A 22,578-nucleotide genomic window follows, 5' to 3' on the forward strand; every position below is an offset into this window, starting at 1 on the left:
AATACGCCTAAAGACTGTCCAAAACTGCAAAAGGCAGGAAAGGAAATTCTTCACGGAAACAAAAATTTGGTCCTTATAAAAGTTATGCACTGTTTGTTCAGATTCAAACTTTGGCTGGAATGTTTTACAGAAACATTTAAAACTGTGATATTGTATTAAACTGTCATAAACAGCAATTTTAAGTTCTAAATAACGTTTTCAAATCTCTACCATAGAAGTATCATAACAACCAAAATTGCCAAGTTCGGCAATAAAATGATCGGAATGTAAGACAGTCTGAACAGATATTGCATAATACAGTGTAGGTTAAAAGAGTTTTTCTTTCCTGAAAAAAGCTGTTGTATTCATGTCTCCGTTTCATACTGTAAATGTTGAAATGTCACTGATTTTATTACTACACCCCCACCCCCCCCCCCCCCCCCAAAAAAAAAAATAAAAACCCATCAAAAACAACTGGGAGTGTTATATTGACAATATCAATATAATATGTCCATGGTATAAATAAATCAAAGGACTTTTCAGATTGGAGTAAATGTAGCTAGCGTGAATTCAAGACAGTTCAAGTTTCTTTTTTTGGAGGACTAGTTTAATTCTACGTCATCTGGTGGAGAGTTATTTTTATATAGACCTACGTCAGTCTTTAGTTTTCAATTGATCTATTTTGTGGATAGTTATTTGTTTTTACTTCTTCTCTTTTCTCCTGTTCGTGATATCGTGTGACTAATTTGTTATTGCTTCTTGGTATCTTCACGGCTTACTTTTTTTTATCATTAATTGAATATTAGCCTGCTACATACGTACATTTCATTTACAACTATACTTTTATTTCAGGTTCATGTATCATTAGAATCTTCGAAGTTTACGCAAATGGCTGCAGAAAATGCGTCCGAATTCAGCTGGCAAAACTTTCATGATGAAGATGTCAAACGCCAGTTTAATATGGTAACGGATCTTGAAACAAGTGCTCTGGACAAATCAAAGCTGGAGAGGGTAAACGCACTTTATATTACGGATATCATGAATAGAAACAATTTTCTTTTACCTCTAACCTTAATCCAAAGTACACTTGTATACTATATCAAGGGTAACCCTGAGATTACCGTATAACAATTTATAATTTGATTTGTGTTATAGAAATCTCAAGATAACTACAAGAAAAGTGGTGAATATTCAGTAGGGTCTGGATGGGGGTCTTTATTTCTGTATTCTTTAAATTTATCTTTTACTTTGAAAATAACACTAATTAGGTTCCGACCAGAATATTACATTTTTAAAACGATTTCGCACGCCAGATTTTAGTAAATCCGACGTGCGAGCCGCAATGTTGACCTTTTAACAAAGTGAGCGCAGAGGTCTCAGGGCTAAAAGATAAATTCATGCATATGGTCCCAGATCAGAGTGACTGTCAATTCGTTAAAAAAGTTGTTTGAAAAATAATAAGAGAGCCACGTGTTCTGTTTTTCGCTAGTAAACGGAGATGTCAATCTCATGTATTACTCTGGTCATATAAAGGTCGAAAGAGAGACATATACAACACAGAATTGTATGGTTATTATGAAATATTTTTGATTACTGGGAAATCATTATTTGTCATGATACAAATATTGAAATAAGGTGTACTTTTTACATCGCGATGACCGTGAGGGCATTCTGATGTATTGTTGCCGACGATATTTCTACTTACGTAACTTTCGTGTATGACTGGTAACCGACCTATAAATACGCGGACATTATCGAGTGCAAAATAACATTCCTTATCGCTTGTTATAAATTCATTTCTTAAATGAATACTCATAAAATATTTTTGTTTAGAACATAAATTAATAATATGAAAATGTTGTGTCGTTAGAAATATACATATAAGTAAAAAATCCGGCATTGATAATATCTATGCACACGTACGGAAAATTGTGTTAACGCATGCGGAAGAATATATCAAGAACGTTTTGCGGGAAAATATGAATGCCTGCTCAAATCCAATCTAATAGAAAAATCATATGATTACAGAAGAGTGTCCACCATGCACTTGCACTGCACTATTATTAGAATAGTAAAACAGAATGATATACAAATGGATGAAAATTATATTTTATACATGTAACTGTTATATACAAACATTAACATAATATATAACAACAAACCAGAGTATACTGATTTGTATCACTACAATATAATAGTTATTACGGTGGCGTTGAATTCCCTGTCATTTATTCATTATCCACGCACGAACTTGTCTCAGAGAAAAATATATCTCTGTACATTAACCTCACTTTCAGTATACAGATGTGATTTTTTTTTCTGAGACAAGTGCTTGTGACCATCCACAAGAACTTGCGGCCATCATAGTCCGATGTTCAGTACTTCAGTACTTTGATTTCCTATATAGCCATATGATTTTTCGTGCAGAAATTCATATTTGTCTTTTACAAAAAGTATAAATCATAAATATATTTCACAATTAATGGAAGAAACTGCAGATTTTTCTGTATTTAAGGGCCAGAAAAAAATCATTCAATTCAGACAGAAAATATCTTCAGTAGATTTTTTTTTTATTAAAAATATGTTTTTATATGAAATAAAAAGAGAATTTCCGATAGGTGAAATTTTTATCAGTAATGTGCGTGGAATTTATTAAGTGTTGTTTTCATTTTTATATGTACCAAGACAACTACTTATTAAAGTATAGAGATGCTTTCACGATGTTCCATATGTTTCACTTCCCTTACATGTAGATTCCCCTACCTTTGTAGTTGGGTAAATTAAAAACTTGACAGGATTTTGCAGTGCACTTTTTTTCATTCCTCCAGAAGATGCCAAAATAAACTAAGTTGTGAAAGAGGTTTGAGAACTTCCCCACAGGTAATAATTGAAGAGAACTGTATTGATTGACATGGACAATAGATGGACAATAGTTACCTGACAATAATTGGTGATTTAAAGTGTACCTGAGTGGACCATATCAAGTGAAACTCAACTGTTTGTTAATTTTATCCCCTTCTGCATGCCCTTCTGCAGGGACGAAGAAAAGTGCACTGCAAAATCCAGTTAAGCTTTAAATTTTCTAAAACATACAATGCATTTGAATTTTATTTATCTAGGGCATGCTCACTGTGTCTAAACTACCCCGGCAAAAAATGTTTGGACTCGATGGTATCTTAATATCCGGCACTGTGACGGAACATCAATAGACAGAGAAAAGTTAGGTTTCTGTTTATTTATTTGTTATTTTTATGATATCAAAGAATATATATACATATATAACTATTTTCTATTGTGAGATGTAATATTTTCTACACCCGTTCTAAATTAACGGAGAAATAAGTAATAATGCATGTCAAAATGACAAATTGAGTGAACCTTGCCTCGAATTTGTTTAATTTCTCGTTAAATTGTTCACATTGTATGGAAAGAAAGATATTGACATGGAGATTGCAAAACTAGTCACCTTTAGCACCTTAATACTTGTATTTGTTTGTATGGCACAAAAGAAATGGGTCATGTCAAAATGGAAACACCCGGTTTTGTCAATGTGTACAACCCAGTTTTGTCCTAGATTTCACAAGGCAGAACTCCGTTTTGTCAAAGAAAAAAATGCAAAATCGCATAAAAATGATAATTGAACTTCAGCGTTTAAAAGGAGTTTGATAGCTCGTTGGAACACGATTTCTTGCAGGGGACAACTTATTATCTATTTGTATCTGTAAACACTTAAATTTGCACTTTATTGGAACAAAAATAATTATAATTTTGCTTTGCATTTAAAAAAAATTATTTTAACTGCGAAATAGATAGAAATGAAGGGTATAACGCAAATTGAGGTACAAGCTCTTTATGTTTTTTTACATGAATTATGTAAATTTAAGTGTTTAAACTTGAATTTAGAGAGTTTGCGGTCTTAAAAATTGAAGCACACATATTTGATATGTGATTTTCTTGCACAGCAGGATGGTTATCTTTATAAGGAATCCAATCTACCTAGGGATGTAATCTTTCCTATGATCGTTTAAAATAAATCCTCTTAAGGCTAAATGTTCATTATAAGACATGATAATAAGACATATGTATATGCATGCAGAATCGCCATAGAAAATGAATGTTTATGGGGAGAAAAGGATTACAATATTCATGCGTTAAAAATCAAATGTATTTATCCCTAATTGTAACTATGTGATACTAAGTAGTATAATAGTCTCAGGTCATCGAGAAAATGCAATAATGATTATTTTATTAATAGTTCTATAAATAAACGGTTCTGTTATCTCTCCATTGTGTTATGATATCGTACATTGACGTTGGTCAATATATTATTGACAATATATAGGGACGGACTCAGATTTTTTCATAGCCTGGCATCCTGACCGAATCTAATACTTCGTCGAGCAGTGAGCCAGGATCCCAGGCTAATTTTTGCAAAGTGGGCATAATTCAAACAGCAAAGCGAACAATTTTATGGACGATTTTATGCTTAAAAAAACAGAAAAAATTCATTTAATATTTTTGTCCATCAAAGGTGGGGGTGGGGCCGTGGGACCTTTACGCCCCATGGATTTGCCACAGATGTTATATAACCTAATCGTAACAAACTTAAAATTTTTATCAGAAATAAGAAAACAGGGACACCCGCAAAAAATTGGATGTATGTGAGTAGGATTATCATGTTTATTCTAAATATCACATTGATATTTTGGAATCGTCGGAATGCGAGAACAAGGAATGCAAATTTGTGGCGGCTTAAACTATTTGTATGAAGCTTCATACTTCAGAAGTTAGAAGGCCTGACTACAACATACCTCGCACACAAATATTTTATGTTATGATGTTTCTATCCGTCATATGTCCATTGCCCTTGACCTCATTTTCATAGTTCAGCGATTTCCTAACAAAATTGTTATTTTTTTTTATCAAGTGAATAAGACACTAATTATGATATCTGTGATCAAGATTAACATTTGGTGTTCAAATCTGTATCTCTAATGCCATAAGTAATAGGTCAATTATATTTGCTCGAATGGCCACATGACTCTTTATGTGACCTTGAACTTATTTTCTTGATTAATTTGTAAATGTTAGGTGTTTTTTTTTGGTTGGTTGGTTGGTTTTAATGTGTTCATGTCTGTCTGGCAGGTTTCATCAGACCTTGACTTTTTATGTTCAGTTTATGTGATACCTTTATTAAATTGTATATTTTACAGACCTTCAAACTAAATTCAATTACGATCATTCAAGCAGTCGCAACATGTCAGTGCGTACACTCTTGTATAAATTATTTTTGTTAATTTTTTTGAAAAAACGCAAGTGAATGTGTTTTGCCATGTCTGATTAGTTTATCTTGTTCGTATAAGCCTTAATTATGAATTGTTAGACATTTTTTTTTAAATTCAAGAACGATGCAATCTTGTTTGGGATTCTTGGTTGGTTTTATAAGCTCACCTGACTCAAAGGGAGAAATGAGCCTTTTTCATCACTTCACCCGTAGTCCGTCGTTCGTCGTCTTACACTTTTACATACATCTCTAAAATTACTGGGCTACATTTAACAAACCTTATCCACAATCTTATGTAGGTTTTAAAAGTTCTAACGAACTTATGTTTTACTGTTTTGTAATCGTCGTACGGGTATTTAGTTTAAAAGTTTTGGATGACCCCGCTTGTCAACCAAGATGGCCGACATGGCTAAAAATAGAAAATATGGGGAGGAAATGAAAGTTTTGTATAATATTTGAAAACAGCTATATATAGAGAAAATTAGCTATGTTATGTGCGTGCACAAGTGTGAAAACTCGCATTAGTACGCGAGTAACATAGTATATATAGTACAAGAAAATCTGGCGGGGTTGCATACATGATTATTTCGTGCAGAATAGTATAGACTAAAGTCTGTTTCTGACTGTTCGTCAATGAATTAATTATAGTAAATATTGTAAACAAAGCGTTAAGTATAGTAAAACATTCTAGCTTTGCTCTTTAAATAAATTAATATGGTGACACAATCATACCACATCTTCTTATTTTTACACCATTACATACTAGTATTGTAAACAAACATCATAATGTTATAAAAGAATCAATGTAAATGCATTCTATTAAGTATTTATATTCCATTTAAACTTAGTTCGAAGATAAGTGCAATAAGGGATACGTACAACATTAGGAAAATGTGTACTACCTATTTCGAAAGTGCCCATTTAAAATAAATTTTAACACGACAGGTTTGTTTTACAATAACATATATTTTGAATTTTTTGGGACAATATTCAGATCTGTGTTAACATTGCTTTACATAAATTTGTGGTTTCAAAACCAAACAAAACCGGGTTCTATACATAGACAAAACCTGGTCATTGTTTAATAAACAACATTGACAAAACCAGGTGCTTCCATTTTGACATGCCCCATTTCTTTCGTGCCATACACACAAATACAAGTAGTGAGGTGCTCAAAGTGAATAGTTTTGCAATCTCCATGTCAATATCTTTCTTTCCGTACAATATGAACTATTTAACGAGAAGTTAAACAAATTCGAGGCAAGGTTCACTCAATTTGTCATTTTGATGTGCATTTTTACTTATTTCTCCGTTAATTTAGAACGGGTGTAGAAAATATTACATCTCACAATAGAAAATAGTTATATATGTATATCTATCATATACTTGTATAAAATATTACTAAAATTTTACAGTTCAATAACATTTAAAAATATTAAAAGGCTATGAAAGGATTACTAGGTTTATTTTTCAGATTCCTAAGAATTTCCTCAGCAGCCTGATAAAGGAACCTTTATTGACTGCTTCTGGAATGTTATCACATGCCTTTCCGTTAATTTCCGTGACGTTTATCACATGCAACGTCGTGCATTTCCGGAAATTTGTTCGAAAACGACAACACAGTGCGGAAAACCGCAAGTGATTTAAGACTTTCCACAAAATAGTTGAGGAGCAAAAATCAAACTAAGAACATGTTGTGACAAGATAAATAAAATGCTTGTAATATCAATAAAAACAATAAAAGTTAAGACATTTGTATTTGGTTGTCTGTAAATTATTATCTAAAAATTCATGGAAAGACAAAATTTTAATTAATAGTTCTTGTCTGTATTTCTTCTGTTAAAGTATATGATAAAAAGATAATTACATGTCATTTATCATATCAGACCCTTTATCGGCCCTCGTTCATGATATCAGCCCTCGAGCCTGCGGCTCTTGGGCTGATATCATGACCTGAGGCCGATAAAGGGTCTGATATGAAAAATGCCATGTAATAATCTATACATATTCTTTGATATCATAAAAATAACAAATAAATAAACAGAAACCTACCTTTTCTCTGTCTATTGATGTTCCGTCACAGTGCCGGATATTAAGATACCATCGAGTCTAAACATTTTTTGCCAGGGTAGTTTAGACACAGTGATGCTATTCCTTAAAACTTTTTCAGATGCACAGGTTAAAGGTTTGTCCGTATTTAGAATAAATTTTGAGGTGAAAACGCAGCCATTTATCCAAAGGGTCCACATGAACCTTAATAAGATAACAGATAGGACAAGGATTTGTATTTTATAACACTATATACAACCAGAGACATATTGATTACTCTAAATACCAGCACAACAATGTTAAATCTGCAAATTTGCAGAAGCAATTTTTGTTCTTCCCTCGCAGGGATTCAAACTCGTGCTATTGGGATATGGAGACAACACAGCCTGCACTGTGTCCAGCGCTCTAGACCACTCGGTCACCTAGACACAGTGTATTTATGTCTCTGATACAACACATCACAGGGGGGTAAATTCAATATTTTTTTGGTAGGGGTGTGCCATTATTGCTCATTTTAATATAACATTCACTGAAATGCAGTACCTTATATATAATAGTTATATAAATATTTACGAAAGAATGACCTATATTTAAAATAAAACATTACTGAAGATAAAATCAGGTGACAAATTTCCTGGGTCCATTTGGGAATTTATTTGAAAGGTGAACTTTCAAATGAATTGATTTAATTTAATATAATAATTGACCATTAATAATGTACAATTCTCAATAACATATTTATATATGATATGTTAAGGTAATACCCCAAATCAGAACAGTTATCGAACGAAAATGCATTTTAATATAGGATGTCATTAAAAAGGAGGGTCATTTCTATATATTTAATCTCGCAAAATTATGACCCATATTTTTGGCATATCCCTGTATACCCATTAATAGGAAGTTACACCCCCCCCCCCCCCCCCCCTCTGTGATTTACAAATCCTTGGCTAGGATCAATCTTTTCTAGCAACATATATACATTTACAGGACATACAATCAATATTCAAGTAGCACATATTAAATGTTTTATAGGCTACTGAATTACATATATATCATTGTATATGCATAATGTCAAAGGTAATAAAAAAACGTTCAACGTGGAAAACAACTTTTGCTGGACAACGGGACGCAGTCTAAGGTTTCAATTGACACAATTTAAGCAAGAGTTACCGTTTGTTGCCATGTTGGATGTCTGCTTGCACAGCTACCTTCATAAATCAGCCAAATTCAATTTGTTATACTGACCATTAGACTTTATAAAAAAGTTGTTTTCTAAACAATTTTAATTTCTTTTAGCCTTGATTGGTTCATCAATACCATCTAGTAATGATCTTTTATAAAAATTGTTTGTACAGCATGTTACAATTTGGTCAGTCAATTTGGAAAATCCACCATTTACCCCTCCAAAATGGTGACAAGAGGAAAATAACTCAAACTCAAATTATGTCATATTGAAACCTATCTAACATCTACATTTATAGTTTTTTTGTATGCTAGTCCAATTAATCTAGCTCAAATATGGCCAATACTCAAAGTAATTGCAACAGAAATGAATTTATAATTTTTCATAACAGTAAACTTATCTGCACAATACATTGTAGGGGCGATAGGACCTTTTCGGTATACATTGAGATTGAGCTGTTTAATTGCTGGAATTCAGGAATAGCCAAATACTTTCACATGATTTCAGGATTTGGCATTTTTTTCCTAAGAAATTCAGGATGAGACCCCTCCTTCCACCCCTCACACAAGATATAAAAAGAAATCGACACATCTCAACTGTTGCTTGAAGCATGAGAAAATTGATATTGTTTTTGTAAAATCTAGATGCGGAACCGTAGCTCTTATGGTCTTTATGATTTTGTTTTGTCTTTGTGATTTTGTTTTCATCTATGCAGACAATAGGAGCTACGTTTTGCAGTTAGGTAAAATACTGCTTTAATATTAAAATGATAAAGGAAAACAGGAAATTGTTACAGAAAAAAACATATCATATTTTGTCTAATTCCACAGAAAATATGTAACTTAATCATTTTTTTTACTGAAGTGAACCTGTCTGCACAAGATATGAATATCAGCACATATCAATGATTGCAGTATTTAATGTTTTAGGGTTAACAAATGATTTTTAATGAAAAATAGCTGAAAACTGGGAAAATATCATATTTATATCCAATTCCAGTATATTATTTTCATGATAGTAAAGACTTGTGCACATGATTTGATAGATGTACACATATGATCAGTTATTTGAAAATAGAGCCAAGTGAGCTTTTCTTATCACTTAGCGTATGTCTTCGTCGTCCACAGTTGTCTGTCGTCGTCCGTCGTCATTAACTTTTACAAAAACCTTCCCCTCAGAAACTACTGGACCAAATTTAACCAAACTTGGCCACAACCATCATTAGGGTATCTAGTTTAAACAATGTGTCCGATGACCCCGCCTGCCATACAAGATGGCTGACATGGCTGAAAATAGAACATAGAGGTAAAATGCTAGTTTTGTCTATTATCTTGAAAACCAATATAGATAAAGAAAATCCGACATTTGCAAAAATGTTCAGAATGATGAGATCTGCTTATTGCCTATTTACATCAAAACTGGTCCGGGTACACAGTTATCGTCCTTTGATTTTCGTTGTCCACGAATATAGTCCCTAGTGTGGACAGTGTGTTACTTGTCGATTTTTTTTATACCCCTTCCAAATTTATTTCTCCATGTTTTATGACTCAAATAGTAAGTAGGGGGGTGAAATGACACTGTAAAAAAAATTGGGTCATGAATTTTAAAGTAAAGTAGTGATTTGGTCCAGCTGAAAAATGTTAAAAATTAGCACTTCGGAAGCTGTCAAAAGATTTGAAGACCCCCTTAACATGAAATTGTCCATATTTTGAGTTAGAGCCGATGAAGTTTTCTATAATTTTGATATAATTTGTCCCAAAAGTAGTACAACACACTGTAAAAATATTATTGAGAAAGCGCAGGTGGGATTTTTATAATTTTCATTTATTGTCTAAAAGAAATGCACTACGAAATAACTGTGTACTCGGACCTAAGAGGTGAAATCAGGAAATATAGAATCTGTACTTTTGCAACTTCCCTGAATGATTTGATGGTGTCAATTTATCAAATAGCATAAAACTAAAGGATTTAAACTTTTATTTGATAGAATTTCTGCAAAAATGACCAATTTTGGCATTTTATGGTCAAAATAAGCATTTCATAGCTTTTTCAATTTTGATGCATAAGTGGCATTCTAACTTTCTATCTGACAGGTTTTTATGTGTCAATATTTGTGTTTCTATGCTTCAATCCAGTTGTATTACTCATTTGTGAACTCTGAATCTACAGAAAAGAAGATTATCTCAGACAATATGTGCAAAATGTGTTGTATATATGGTCCTCGTCTAACGCCCTGTTTGGATCAAGTTAAATGTGAGGAGCTTGGAACATAAAAGTTGAAGTCCATTATAAAGACCTCACTAAATTTGTATAAAAAGCACTTAACAATGTCTTTTGTACCTGTTTTATGTCACATAATATCTTTCTTTTCTTCTGTAGGATAGCAAGTGGTTCAAATAGAAGCCTGTTGAGACTAAAATTGCATGCATGTTTTTCACTAAAAAGTGAAAAATCTTTGTATCAGACCATACTGTCTGCAAAAAAAGTTGAATGCAAGAGTCTTTTGTGCTCAGATTTATTGTATCATGTCACCTGAGTAAAGAAATGATAGAAAAGACACAAAATTTTATTTCCTATAGCTTCAATATGCATTTTTAAATGTAAATATGTGATACGGCCTAAATTGACCCTAAATTATTTTCAGTCTTACTTGGCCTAAGACCCTTTTAAACTAATGTGATATGCTATTTGTAAGTTTTCTTTCCATTTAAAGTACATTAAATACATATGTAAGGATTATTTTTTACCAAAAAGCTTTACAAATTTAAAATTGCTGGAAAATATTACATCTTCATGTAAGGCCCCCCTTCATTGGAAAACCTCCATTTTTAGCCACAGGCTCATATAAATTTGACTTTTTAATAATTATGATAAGTCTGATAAATCAAATGAGTACTCTATAGCTTTTAATACATAATATATTACATATTAAGGCATTTCAAAAGTATTTTTTTGCAACATTTTAATTTTTTAAGCCCCAAATATTGATAGTTGAAAATTTTCAATTTTAACGTCTAAATTTAACACGCAAAGTTGAATATAGAATTAGTCATATTGTCTATAATATATATCCTATTGCCATGAAACTTTGTAAGCAGTCTTATAATTTAATAAGCTTTGGTCATACCAAGTTTCATTAAGATTGGTCAACTTTTTCCACCCTATTAGGTCTGGGTACACAGTTATCGTCCTTTGATTTTCGTTGTCCACGAATATAGTCCCTAGTGTGGACAGTGTGTTACTTGTCGATTTTTTTTATACCCCTTCCAAATTTATTTCTCCATGTTTTATGACTCAAATAGTAAGTAGGGGGGTGAAATGACACTGTAAAAAAAATTGGGTCATGAATTTTAAAGTAAAGTAGTGATTTGGTCCAGCTGAAAAATGTTAAAAATTAGCACTTCGGAAGCTGTCAAAAGATTTGAAGACCCCCTTAACATGAAATTGTCCATATTTTGAGTTAGAGCCGATGAAGTTTTCTATAATTTTGATATAATTTGTCCCAAAAGTAGTACAACACACTGTAAAAATATTATTGAGAAAGCGCAGGTGGGATTTTTTTAATTTTCATTTATTGTCTAAAAGAAATGCACTACGAAATAACTGTGTACTCGGACCTAAGAGGTGAAATCAGGAAATATAGAATCTGTACTTTGGCAACTTCCCTGAATGATTTGATGGTGTCAATTTATCAAATAGCATAAAACTAAAGGATTTAAACTTTTATTTGATAGAATTTCTGCAAAAATGACCAATTTTGGCATTTTATGGTCAAAATAAGCATTTCATAGCTTTTTCAATTTTGATGCATAAGTGGTATTCTAACTTTCTATCTGACAGGTTTTTATGTGTCAATATTTGTGTTTCTATGCTTCAATCCAGTTGTATTACTCATTTGTGAACTCTGAATCTACAGAAAAGAAGATTATCTCAGACAATATGTGCAAAATGTGTTGTATATATGGTCCTCGTCTAACGCCCTGTTTGGATCAAGTTAAATGTGAGGAGCTTGGAACATAAAAGTTGAAGTCCATTATAAAGACCTCACTAAATTTGTATAAAAAGCACTTAACAATGTCTTTTGTACCTGTTTTATGTCACATAATATCTTTCTTTTCTTCTGTAGGATAGCAAGTGGTTCAAATAGAAGCCTGTTGAGACTAAAATTGCATGCATGTTTTTCACTAAAAAGTGAAAAATCTTTGTATCAGACCATACTGTCTGCAAAAAAAGTTGAATGCAAGAGTCTTTTTGTGCTCAGATTTATTGTATCATGTCACCTGAGTAAAGAAATGATAGAAAAGACACAAAATTTTATTTCCTATAGCTTCAATATGCATTTTTAAATGTAAATATGTGATACGGCCTAAATTGACCCTAAATTATTTTCAGTCTTACTTGGCCTAAGACCCTTTTAAACTAATGTGATATGCTATTTGTAAGTTTTCTTTCCATTTAAAGTACATTAAATACATATGTAAGGATTATTTTTTACCAAAAAGCTTTACAAATTTAAAATTGCTGGAAAATATTACATCTTCATGTAAGGCCCCCCTTCATTGGAAAACCTCCATTTTTAGCCACAGGCTCATATAAATTTGACTTTTTAATAATTATGATAAGTCTGATAAATCAAATGAGTACTCTATAGCTTTTAATACATAATATATTACATATTAAGGCATTTCAAAAGTATTTTTTTGCAATATTTTAATTTTTTAAGCCCCAAATATTGATAGTTGAAAATTTTCAATTTTAACGTCTAAATTTAACACGCAAAGTTGAATATAGAATTAGTCATATTGTCTATAATATATATCCTATTGCCATGAAACTTTGTAAGCAGTCTTATAATTTAATAAGCTTTGGTCATACCAAGTTTCATTAAGATTGGTCAACTTTTTCCACCCTATTAGGTCCGGGTACACAGTTATCGTCCTTTGATTTTCGTTGTCCACGAATATAGTCCCTAGTGTGGACAGTGTGTTACTTGTCGATTTTTTTTATACCCCTTCCAAATTTATTTCTCCATGTTTTATGACTCAAATAGTAAGTAGGGGGGTGAAATGACACTGTAAAAAAAATTGGGTCATGAATTTTAAAGTAAAGTAGTGATTTGGTCCAGCTGAAAAATGTTAAAAATTAGCACTTCGGAAGCTGTCAAAAGATTTGAAGACCCCCTTAACATGAAATTGTCCATATTTTGAGTTAGAGCCGATGAAGTTTTCTATAATTTTGATATAATTTGTCCCAAAAGTAGTACAACACACTGTAAAAATATTATTGAGAAAGCGCAGGTGGGATTTTTTTAATTTTCATTTATTGTCTAAAAGAAATGCACTACGAAATAACTGTGTACTCAGACCAACTGTCAGATGACTTCTTGAAGGAGTTATTACCTTTAAATGACGAATTTTACAATTTTGTTTTCATTTTTGCCTATTATCTTGAAAATCACAATAGATAAAGAGAAACTTTAATCAGCAAGACAAGATCTACAAAGAGGTCAACATGTCGAAATCATCAGATGACTCCTTATTGGAGTTATTGCCCTTTAATGATGATTTTTACCTATTTTTTTGTGTTTTTTTGCCTAATATCTGAAAAAACTATAATAGATAGATAGAAAAATTAAAATAAGCAAAAATTATCAGCAAGACAAGATCTACAAATATGTCATTATTAAAGGTTGAAATGGTCTTACGACCCCCTTATTGGAGTTGTTACCCTTGACTGGAGATTTTTACCAATTTTTGTCATTTTTGCCTATTATCTGGAAAACTATAATAGATAGATATGAACTCAAATAAGCAAAAGTTATCAGCAAGACAAGATCTACAAATAAGCTTCATTGTTGAAATAGTCAATTGATCCCTTATTGGAGTTATTGCCCTTAAATGACGATTGTTACCAATTTTTTTGCATTTTTTGTCTATTATCTGAAAAAATATATTAGAGAGAAACTTAAAGAAGCAAAAATGATCTGCAAGACAAGATCTACAAACAAGTCTACTGGTCAAAATTGCCAGTTCACTCCTAATGGAAGTTATTGCCCTTTAATGACGATTTTTACCAATAATTTATGTTTTTGCTAATTAACTTGAAAACTTTAAATAGCAAAAATAATCAGCAAGACAAGATCTACAAATTAGTCAAGTTTTAAATGAAATCGTTAGTAGACTCTTTACAGGAGTGATTGCACTTAAATGACAATTTTTTTACCCTTTTTTGTGTTTGGAGCAAAAATTAAAGAAAAAAGAGAGAAACTGTATTCAGAAAAAATTATCATTAATACAAGATCAACAAAAGAGAGATTTTTGTCAAGACTTCTATTCTAGTCCACAATGTTGGAGAGTTTCCATTGTTGAATATGCGCATACACCTAGGTGAGCGACACAAGCCCTTTAGAGCCTCTAGTTTTATGTAACATTACTAAAACTGTAAAAATACTAAAAATATCTTATTTCAATTGATGTAACACTGAGGAATTTTAATAAGTGTATCATTTTCTGTGGAAGTGAACATATATATCTTAACATGATCTGAACATCATTGCTTATCAATGATTGCGAGAATTGATATTTTGGGGTAAAACCATGCTTTTACATTATAACATTACGGACAAATTGGAAAATCTTAGCATTTATTAATACAGTTATAAAGAGAAGATAAGAAAAATTGTCACATCTTTGCAAGATGTAATTTTTGGGATAGACTGTAGAACCATACTTTTCTAATGAAAAATTGAAAATGTAATATATATTGATCATTCTCTCCTACATTTTGTGATTGAACACAAAAAAGGAATATATGATTAATTTAAATAATCATAATGAAAGCAGATTTCATTAATTAAGAAGAAATCAGTTGTTTTTTGAGAAAATCACCATTTTTAGTTAAAAGTGCTGCATACATGCATATAAAAGAAGGTTTAATTAAATTAAAGCAATTCCATGCAAAGTTTGCTCAATTAAATTGTAGAGATAGAATACAGCACTTTTGATCTTAGAAATTACCTTGCTAACAAACTTTCTATAACACAATTGCAAGATATCAAAGTTTTCATGAGATTCCAAAGAGCCTTGATGCTGTGTCACATCCAGTAATTGCATGGAAAAACTAACAAAAAAACAAGAAAAGAGAAACTGATCTTTCAGTCAAAATAGCAATAGTAATAGTATGGTAATCAGTACATGTAGATGTCCTAAATTTAAAGGAAAGAAAGGACATGGTGTATCTATTCATGACACAAAATTCATAGGATTCTTTAAAAAATTATAGTATGAAGACAAAAGTTTAAACAAATCTGAATGTGATTATACATGTACTTAGCTTTTGGGTCAGTAGGTTAAAATTAGCAAATTTCATGACAGTCTGAACATTTTAAAATTGCTTTGAATAAACATAGTCATCTGCAATTCACTAATCACTGGGTTGTCCAATATGTGAATAAGAAGATCCTTGTCAACTATTAGATGTAAAGGTTAAATGGTGATATAACTTGGATATAACACTATGTGCAAGTACAAACTGATTAAAGTATCATTGTTTCATGTAAATATCATTGAAAAATATGTATTGGTGTTATCTATATCAAAACACAATTACATTTTTTAGTCAGTTTGACAAACTTATCAAATCCATGCTCATTAGTTCTTCTATTTTGTGTCTAACCTTCAAACGGATTTAATTCTTTGGGCCATTTTCACATTAAATGAAACACATCATTTTAACTGAAAATCTTAAAACGTCAAACCATTCTATGGTATGAACTTTTAACTTTCTTATTTCCTTTGCACAGTATTAAGTGATAATTTAAAGTTCTAGATATAATCTTATACAATTTATAATTTACAATTCACAAAATGTTATAAACAAGTCATGTGATCTATGTAATAAGTAATCTGCAATGGGTCAGTATTTCTTCAATTTTGTGTTATCCCTTCAGTTACCATGGAAACTGCAAAAAATCAGTTGTTTTATAAGTATCAAGGTTACATTATTGTAACCTTACTAAAACCCAGCCATACTCTTCATGCTATTATCAACCACCATCCATGTAGTATATCTAAGATGATATTGCAGTACCCTGGGTTAGTCAACATCTTTTCTAAGTCTTCTTAATATTGTTTCTTGTGAAAGTTACTATAATAATGTAAATAGTTATTTGGTTGAAATCCATTGTTTCAAGTTGGTTCTTATTGTACAATCGCAAAACTTTTGCAAATTTTTGCGGTCGTACTTATGGTATGATGTTGACGTCGTGTTCATCGTAGTCGGAAGACATTTGGTTTCAAGAAAATAACTTGAGTATAAGTATGGATCTCTATGGAATTGTACCACAAGATTCCATGCCATGAAAGGAAGACTGGGATTGATTTTAGGGGTTATTTTCTTAACTGTTATAAATAGGGGCCAAAAAGCGGCAAAAAAACAAGCATTTTTCTTTTTTCAGGACAATTTTACTTGTGTATTAGTGTATGGATCTCTATGAAATTGTACCACAAGGAAGGTTGGGATTGATTTTAGGGGTTATGGCCCAAAGAGTTTAGGAATTATGGGCCAAAACAATAATTTTCTAATACTTTGTATAATTGCTTATTTCAATAGGGTTTAATTAAAAGTCTTGAATTCTTGGGGTTCTTTAATATGCTGAATCTAACTGTGTATTTGGATTTTGGATTTTGGGCTCTGTTTTTAATTGGTTCACTTGAGGCCCAAAGGGTCCAAAATTAAACTTTCTTTGATGAAAAAAAAATGAATTCTTGGGGTTCTTTGATGTGCTGAATGTAACACTGTATTTAGATTTTGGATTTTGGGCCCCGTTATCAAATTGGTCCACATTGAGCTCCAAAGAGTTCAAAATTAAAATTTGTTTGATTTCATCAAAAATTGAATTCTTGAGGTTCTTTGATATGCTGAATCTAACCATGTATTTAGATTTTGGATATTGGACCCTAATAGGTAAAAGTCCAATTTTAAATTTTTTAGTTCTTAGACCTCATTCATTCTGTGTCAAAAACCTATGCTGTGTCAAATATTTAATCACAATCCAAATTCAGAGCTGTATCAAGCTTGAATGTTATGTCAATACATGTACTTGCCCTAACTGTTCAGGGTTCAACCTCTGTGATTGTATCAAGCTGCACCCTGTGTAGCATTTTATTTTTGACTATATTTTGATTCTTTTTAATCTGACCTTTCTCTAAAGTGTATTCAAAGAACATTAAGAAATACATTTTAGTTGATTTTTACGTAAATCATATATTCTACCAAAATACCCATTTGATTATGATATCTATCCTGGCACTGGAAATTTGATTATTATTGTACAGAGAGTGGATATGTGAGACCTTATTTGATATGCAGCCCATGGATGTGTAACATGCCTAACAATTTTTAAATATCACCCATTTGTGTTCAAAACATTATTTCTGACAAGTTAAGACCTTCATCTCTTCCTTTTTAACTAGGAAAAGATATATATAAGACAACACAACAAAACTTTTCCTCTAAACTAAACTGTGGTTGCATAAGGTTTAGGACAAACAGGGACAGACTATTTTGTGAATCATAAGCAAGACAAAGACTATTGTTGGTTAGAATTGTGGTGTCAAGTTGAATTTCTGAATCTTAAATCCTATCCACATCTTAAATATTAAAACAGATTTTTTATAATAAGACAAACAGTGAAATGGTTGGAAGAACAAGAACAGACTTTTTATGACAAGGCGAGAAAACCAAAGTTTGTTTCAAACAAAAGACAGACACCTCCAGTGTAGACAGAATGATATGATGAACTTAAATTCCATTACCTTTTTTTTAAGTTAAAAGCAATAAACTTCTGCCAAACCTATTTATAATTACCACAAACAGCACTGAACAAAAAGTTGTTAGTCTTTTTGTTACACACGACCAAAAAATTCTGTCTCAGGTTCTGGCAAAATGAAATTTGCTGTCGTTTTGTTTATCTGAACTGAACAACTCTGTTCAAATTTGTCAGACCACGATGTAAATGTATGCAAATTTGTTTTTATTTGGTGAATTTATCCAACAACTCTTCTTGTAAATTTAGTTTTGTTTAACAGTCAAGGAGTGAACTGAAGTTCGTCACGAACATTTAGAACTTAATGAGACAGACAGCAGACAAACCTACTTTCCAGATACCATGACAGATCTAAGCCCAATATTTGGCAGTCATGTCCTTGGGTAAAAGATAAACTAAGATGTCGCAAAAGCTTGATGTCGTAAATTGTACAAATAATTCTGAATACTAATAATCTGACGAAATTGTTCGCCCGTAACATGAGGACAGAAATTAACATTCAGTGAGTTGTACAATGCTATTTATATGTTATGTGCAAATTATTGCTATGACTTCACCGCATAAAGTTATCTTTTTTTGCAGATATGATCATACCTGTTTTTACCATCACTTGTAGTTTAACAAAGGGCCATTTAGTCATACTTTCTTGTTGGACAGACATAGTTCGTCCAAAACCCCAACTCTTAATTTATGATTTAAGCAATAAATTCTTACTGGCATCAAATCATTTTTATACGACCGCAAACATTTTTTTGTGTCGTATAATGCTATCATGTCGTCTGCGTCGTCCGAAGACGCATTTAGTTTCCGGACAATAACTTTAGTGAATGGATCTTTATAAATTTTTACCAGAAGGTTCAATACCACTAAAGGAAGGTTGGGATTAATTTTGGGGGTTATGGTACCAACAGTTAAGGAATTAGGGGCCAAAAAGGGGCCAAAAATAAGCTTTTTTGTAACTTCCAGACAGTAACTTGTGTGTTAGTGTATGGATCTCTCTGACATTGTACCATAAGGTTCCATATCACAAAGGGAATGCTGGGATTGATTTTTGGGGTAATTGCCTCAAAATTTTAGGAATTATGGGCAAAAAAGGGGCAAAAAACAAGCATTTTTCTAGTTTCATGACAATAACTTATGTGTTAGTGTATGGATCTTTATGAAATTGTACTATAAGGTTCCATATCACAAAGGGAAAGCTGGGTTTGAGTTTGGGGGTAATTGCCCTAAACATTTAGGAATTTGGGGCCAAAAAGGGGCCGAAAAACAAGCATTCACAAAGGGAAGCATTTTATTCCTTCATATAAAAACTTGAATGTCATCTCTAAGTATATATTCAAATTTGATCCAAGTGAATTTTTTATACGCCCGTTTACGGGACGTATTATGGTATACCTTTGTCCGTCTGTCCGTCTGTCTGTCCGTCTGTCCGTCCGTCGTCAACATGTCGGACATTAACTCAAAAAAGCTTTAAATAATATGCATGAAACTTTGGTGAATTGTTTATATCTATTGACGTGAGCTCCCTTTTGTTTTTTTTATAAATTTCAGATTTACCGTTTCTGAGTTTTGGGGTTTTATTCATTAAAAAAGGGGGGATTTTCCAGTTTTCCAACAATAACTCAAGAATGCTTTCACCAACTTGCAAGAAATTTTGGTGAATTGTTTATATCTATTGACATGAGCTCCCTTTCCATTTTTATAAAATTTTAGATTTTACGTTTATGAGTTACAGGGTTTTATTCATAAAAAAGGAGGATTTTCCAGTTTTCGGACAATAACTGAAAAATGCTTTCAGCAGTTCTCATGAAACTTTGGTGAATTGTTTATATTTGTTGATGTAAGCTCCCTTTAGAATTTTATAAATTTTAGATTTTACATTTCTGAGTTATGGGGTTTTATTCATTAAAACAGGGGGGATTTTCCAGTTTTTGGACAATAACTCAAAAAATGCTTTAAGCAGTTCGCATGAAACTTTGGTGAATTATTTATAGTTATTGATGTAATCTCCTTATTGATTTTCATTAATTTCAAATATGACATTGAGATTGAGAAGAAATTGACCTTTTTGTTTATAGTCTGACAACAGATTTACTAAATATTGCGCAACAGCACAGTGTATTGCACAACAGCAAGAAATCTTTAATTGAATATAAATTCAATTCATATAACCAATTTCAAGTTCTCTGACTACATTTATTCAGAAACCTATAATATGTCAAATATTTAATTACAATCCAAATTCAGACCTGTATCAAGCTTGAATATTGTGTCCATTTTTGCCCCAACTGTTCAGGGTTGGACCTCTGCGGGCGTATCCAGCTGCGCTCAGCGAAGCAGTTTATTATGAGATGTCTCACACTCTAAACAATTCTCCTGCTTGAACCATGTAACAAAATGGAGGTAAATCCAGATGATTGTAGGCAAGAAAAAGCATATTTTATGTGTGATCCTGGTCAAATTTCTAGTCAGAAATGTTTATTCTATCTATCTAATAATAGTACACTTTTGGCATTCAATTAAAGTTTTGGTGAAAACTACTAATATAAATTTTATTTTACACTTTGCTGTTGATTACCAAAATGGGCACTTAATCAAATATTGACTCATATATCATAATGATTAGGGTAAGGTGGTAGAATCTATTTTTGTAATGATTTAATAAAAAGCTATATTCTGTAGATTAGTTGTGAAAGAACACATTGCAATTTAATCAGTGTGTGATTAATTAAACTATTTTAAAATGTATCAAATTGATTAGAACTAGTTAAAATGCACCAACAATTAGTGAAGTATAGTTTCTACCACACCAACATGTTGATTACGATATTAACCCACTCTAGATAGTTAAAAATTTGAAAAATTTACTATCGAAAGTGGATAAATGTTTTAGTTAAAAGGGGTATAGTGGTAGAATGTTTAAAATGATTAAAAGAAAAATGCTTAGTGCCATGCTCCAATTAGATATGACTTGAAATTAATTTAAAGACATATTCAATCAATTCATAAAACAATTGAAACAAGTCTACTATTAAAGGTGTGCAATAGGTTCCCACAAGAATACCTAGATCCTGCCAATAACTTTATTAATGAAAGACAGATGTTTTCCAAGAGAAAATTAAAGGCCTTTTTCAGTGAGGAACAATCTGGTGCTTTTAAAAAAAAACCCAACTAATTAATCTTTTCATTTTTATGTTGGAATGAATGTAACTGTACAGTAGCCCTATAGAGGTGAAAATCCTTTCTAACATTGTAGATGAAATAATTTGTGGCAACAAAGAATGTATGAACTAAAACTCCTGACATGCCATATCCCTGATTGATTCTCTCACTCTTGCATTAGAAATTAAAGTTTATTTTGATAACATGATCAGATATAAGAAACATAAATGTTAAATATTTATCTTGTTCTATCATATGTTTGATAATAGTATACAGATGAAAAATATCAGTTGTTTGTCTGTTTCCCAATGGGTGTTGATAGATTGTAGTATAATTAGGATAATCACCTCTATAAAATACCCTTATCATTAGATTTATGTAGTTTTTGTAATATTGGTGAAATTTAAAGCCGCTAAATCCCATCACAAGTACATGTGCATTTAAATCTCCCCATATCTCCCTATGTAAACTTAACTATACCACAGTAAGAAAACAATAAGATAAATTGTTCAGATATGTTTTTCCTTCAATGTCCTTCAATTCCATATCATTCAAGGCTAAAGGTTGTGTTGTGCATCAGAGGTGCTAAGTTCAAGATATCAATTGCAGCCATGATCTATCTACTTCTAACCAACAGTTAAAATCAGGCATGCCAGATTTTTTATGACTCCAGAATAACCTGGAACAGTTTCAAGATACAAAAGGAAAGAAAAGAAATAAATAAGAAAATTAGGTCAGAAATTGACAGACAGACAACTTCCATAAATACAAAATGTGAAAAATAATTTAAACAGGAAGGGATTTATATTGTTAATTTCTGTTGATCATAGATACACTCAGTGATACTACAGAAAGTTCACATTGATGTGATCCCTTTTGTTTAAAGTTTAGGTAGTTTTTATATCTCAGTCTTAAGGTTAAGGTAACTGTTTGTCCCTCTGATTTTATATGATTGCCTCAACAATGTGCGTTTTGGACTAATGCAGTACTATTGATGCTCACATTAGTATCTACATGGTTGGTCACTGTCAATTTAGGGTACTGATTTACGTAAAACCATATAATTTTCTGCTGTCTTACATTTTGTCCGCT

General features: G+C 31.7%; 1 protein-coding gene across 1 annotated transcript in view; it reads left to right on the forward strand.

Annotated features, from left to right (window-relative positions):
* The first annotated feature begins 881 nt into the window (after positions 1-881).
* Positions 882-22,578, forward strand: part of LOC127730371 (uncharacterized) — a 123,399-nt gene continuing 101,702 nt past the window's right edge. Inside the window, exon 1 of the mRNA XM_052238748.1 lies at positions 882-990. Coding sequence (XP_052094708.1) covers positions 940-990 — 51 coding nt within the window. The 5' untranslated portion in view covers positions 882-939. The remainder of the gene's footprint in view (positions 991-22,578) is intronic.

Source organism: Mytilus californianus, unplaced genomic scaffold, assembly GCF_021869535.1.
Source record: "Mytilus californianus isolate M0D057914Y unplaced genomic scaffold, xbMytCali1.0.p SCAF_2, whole genome shotgun sequence".
NCBI classification, from domain to species: Eukaryota; Metazoa; Mollusca; class Bivalvia; order Mytilida; family Mytilidae; genus Mytilus; species Mytilus californianus.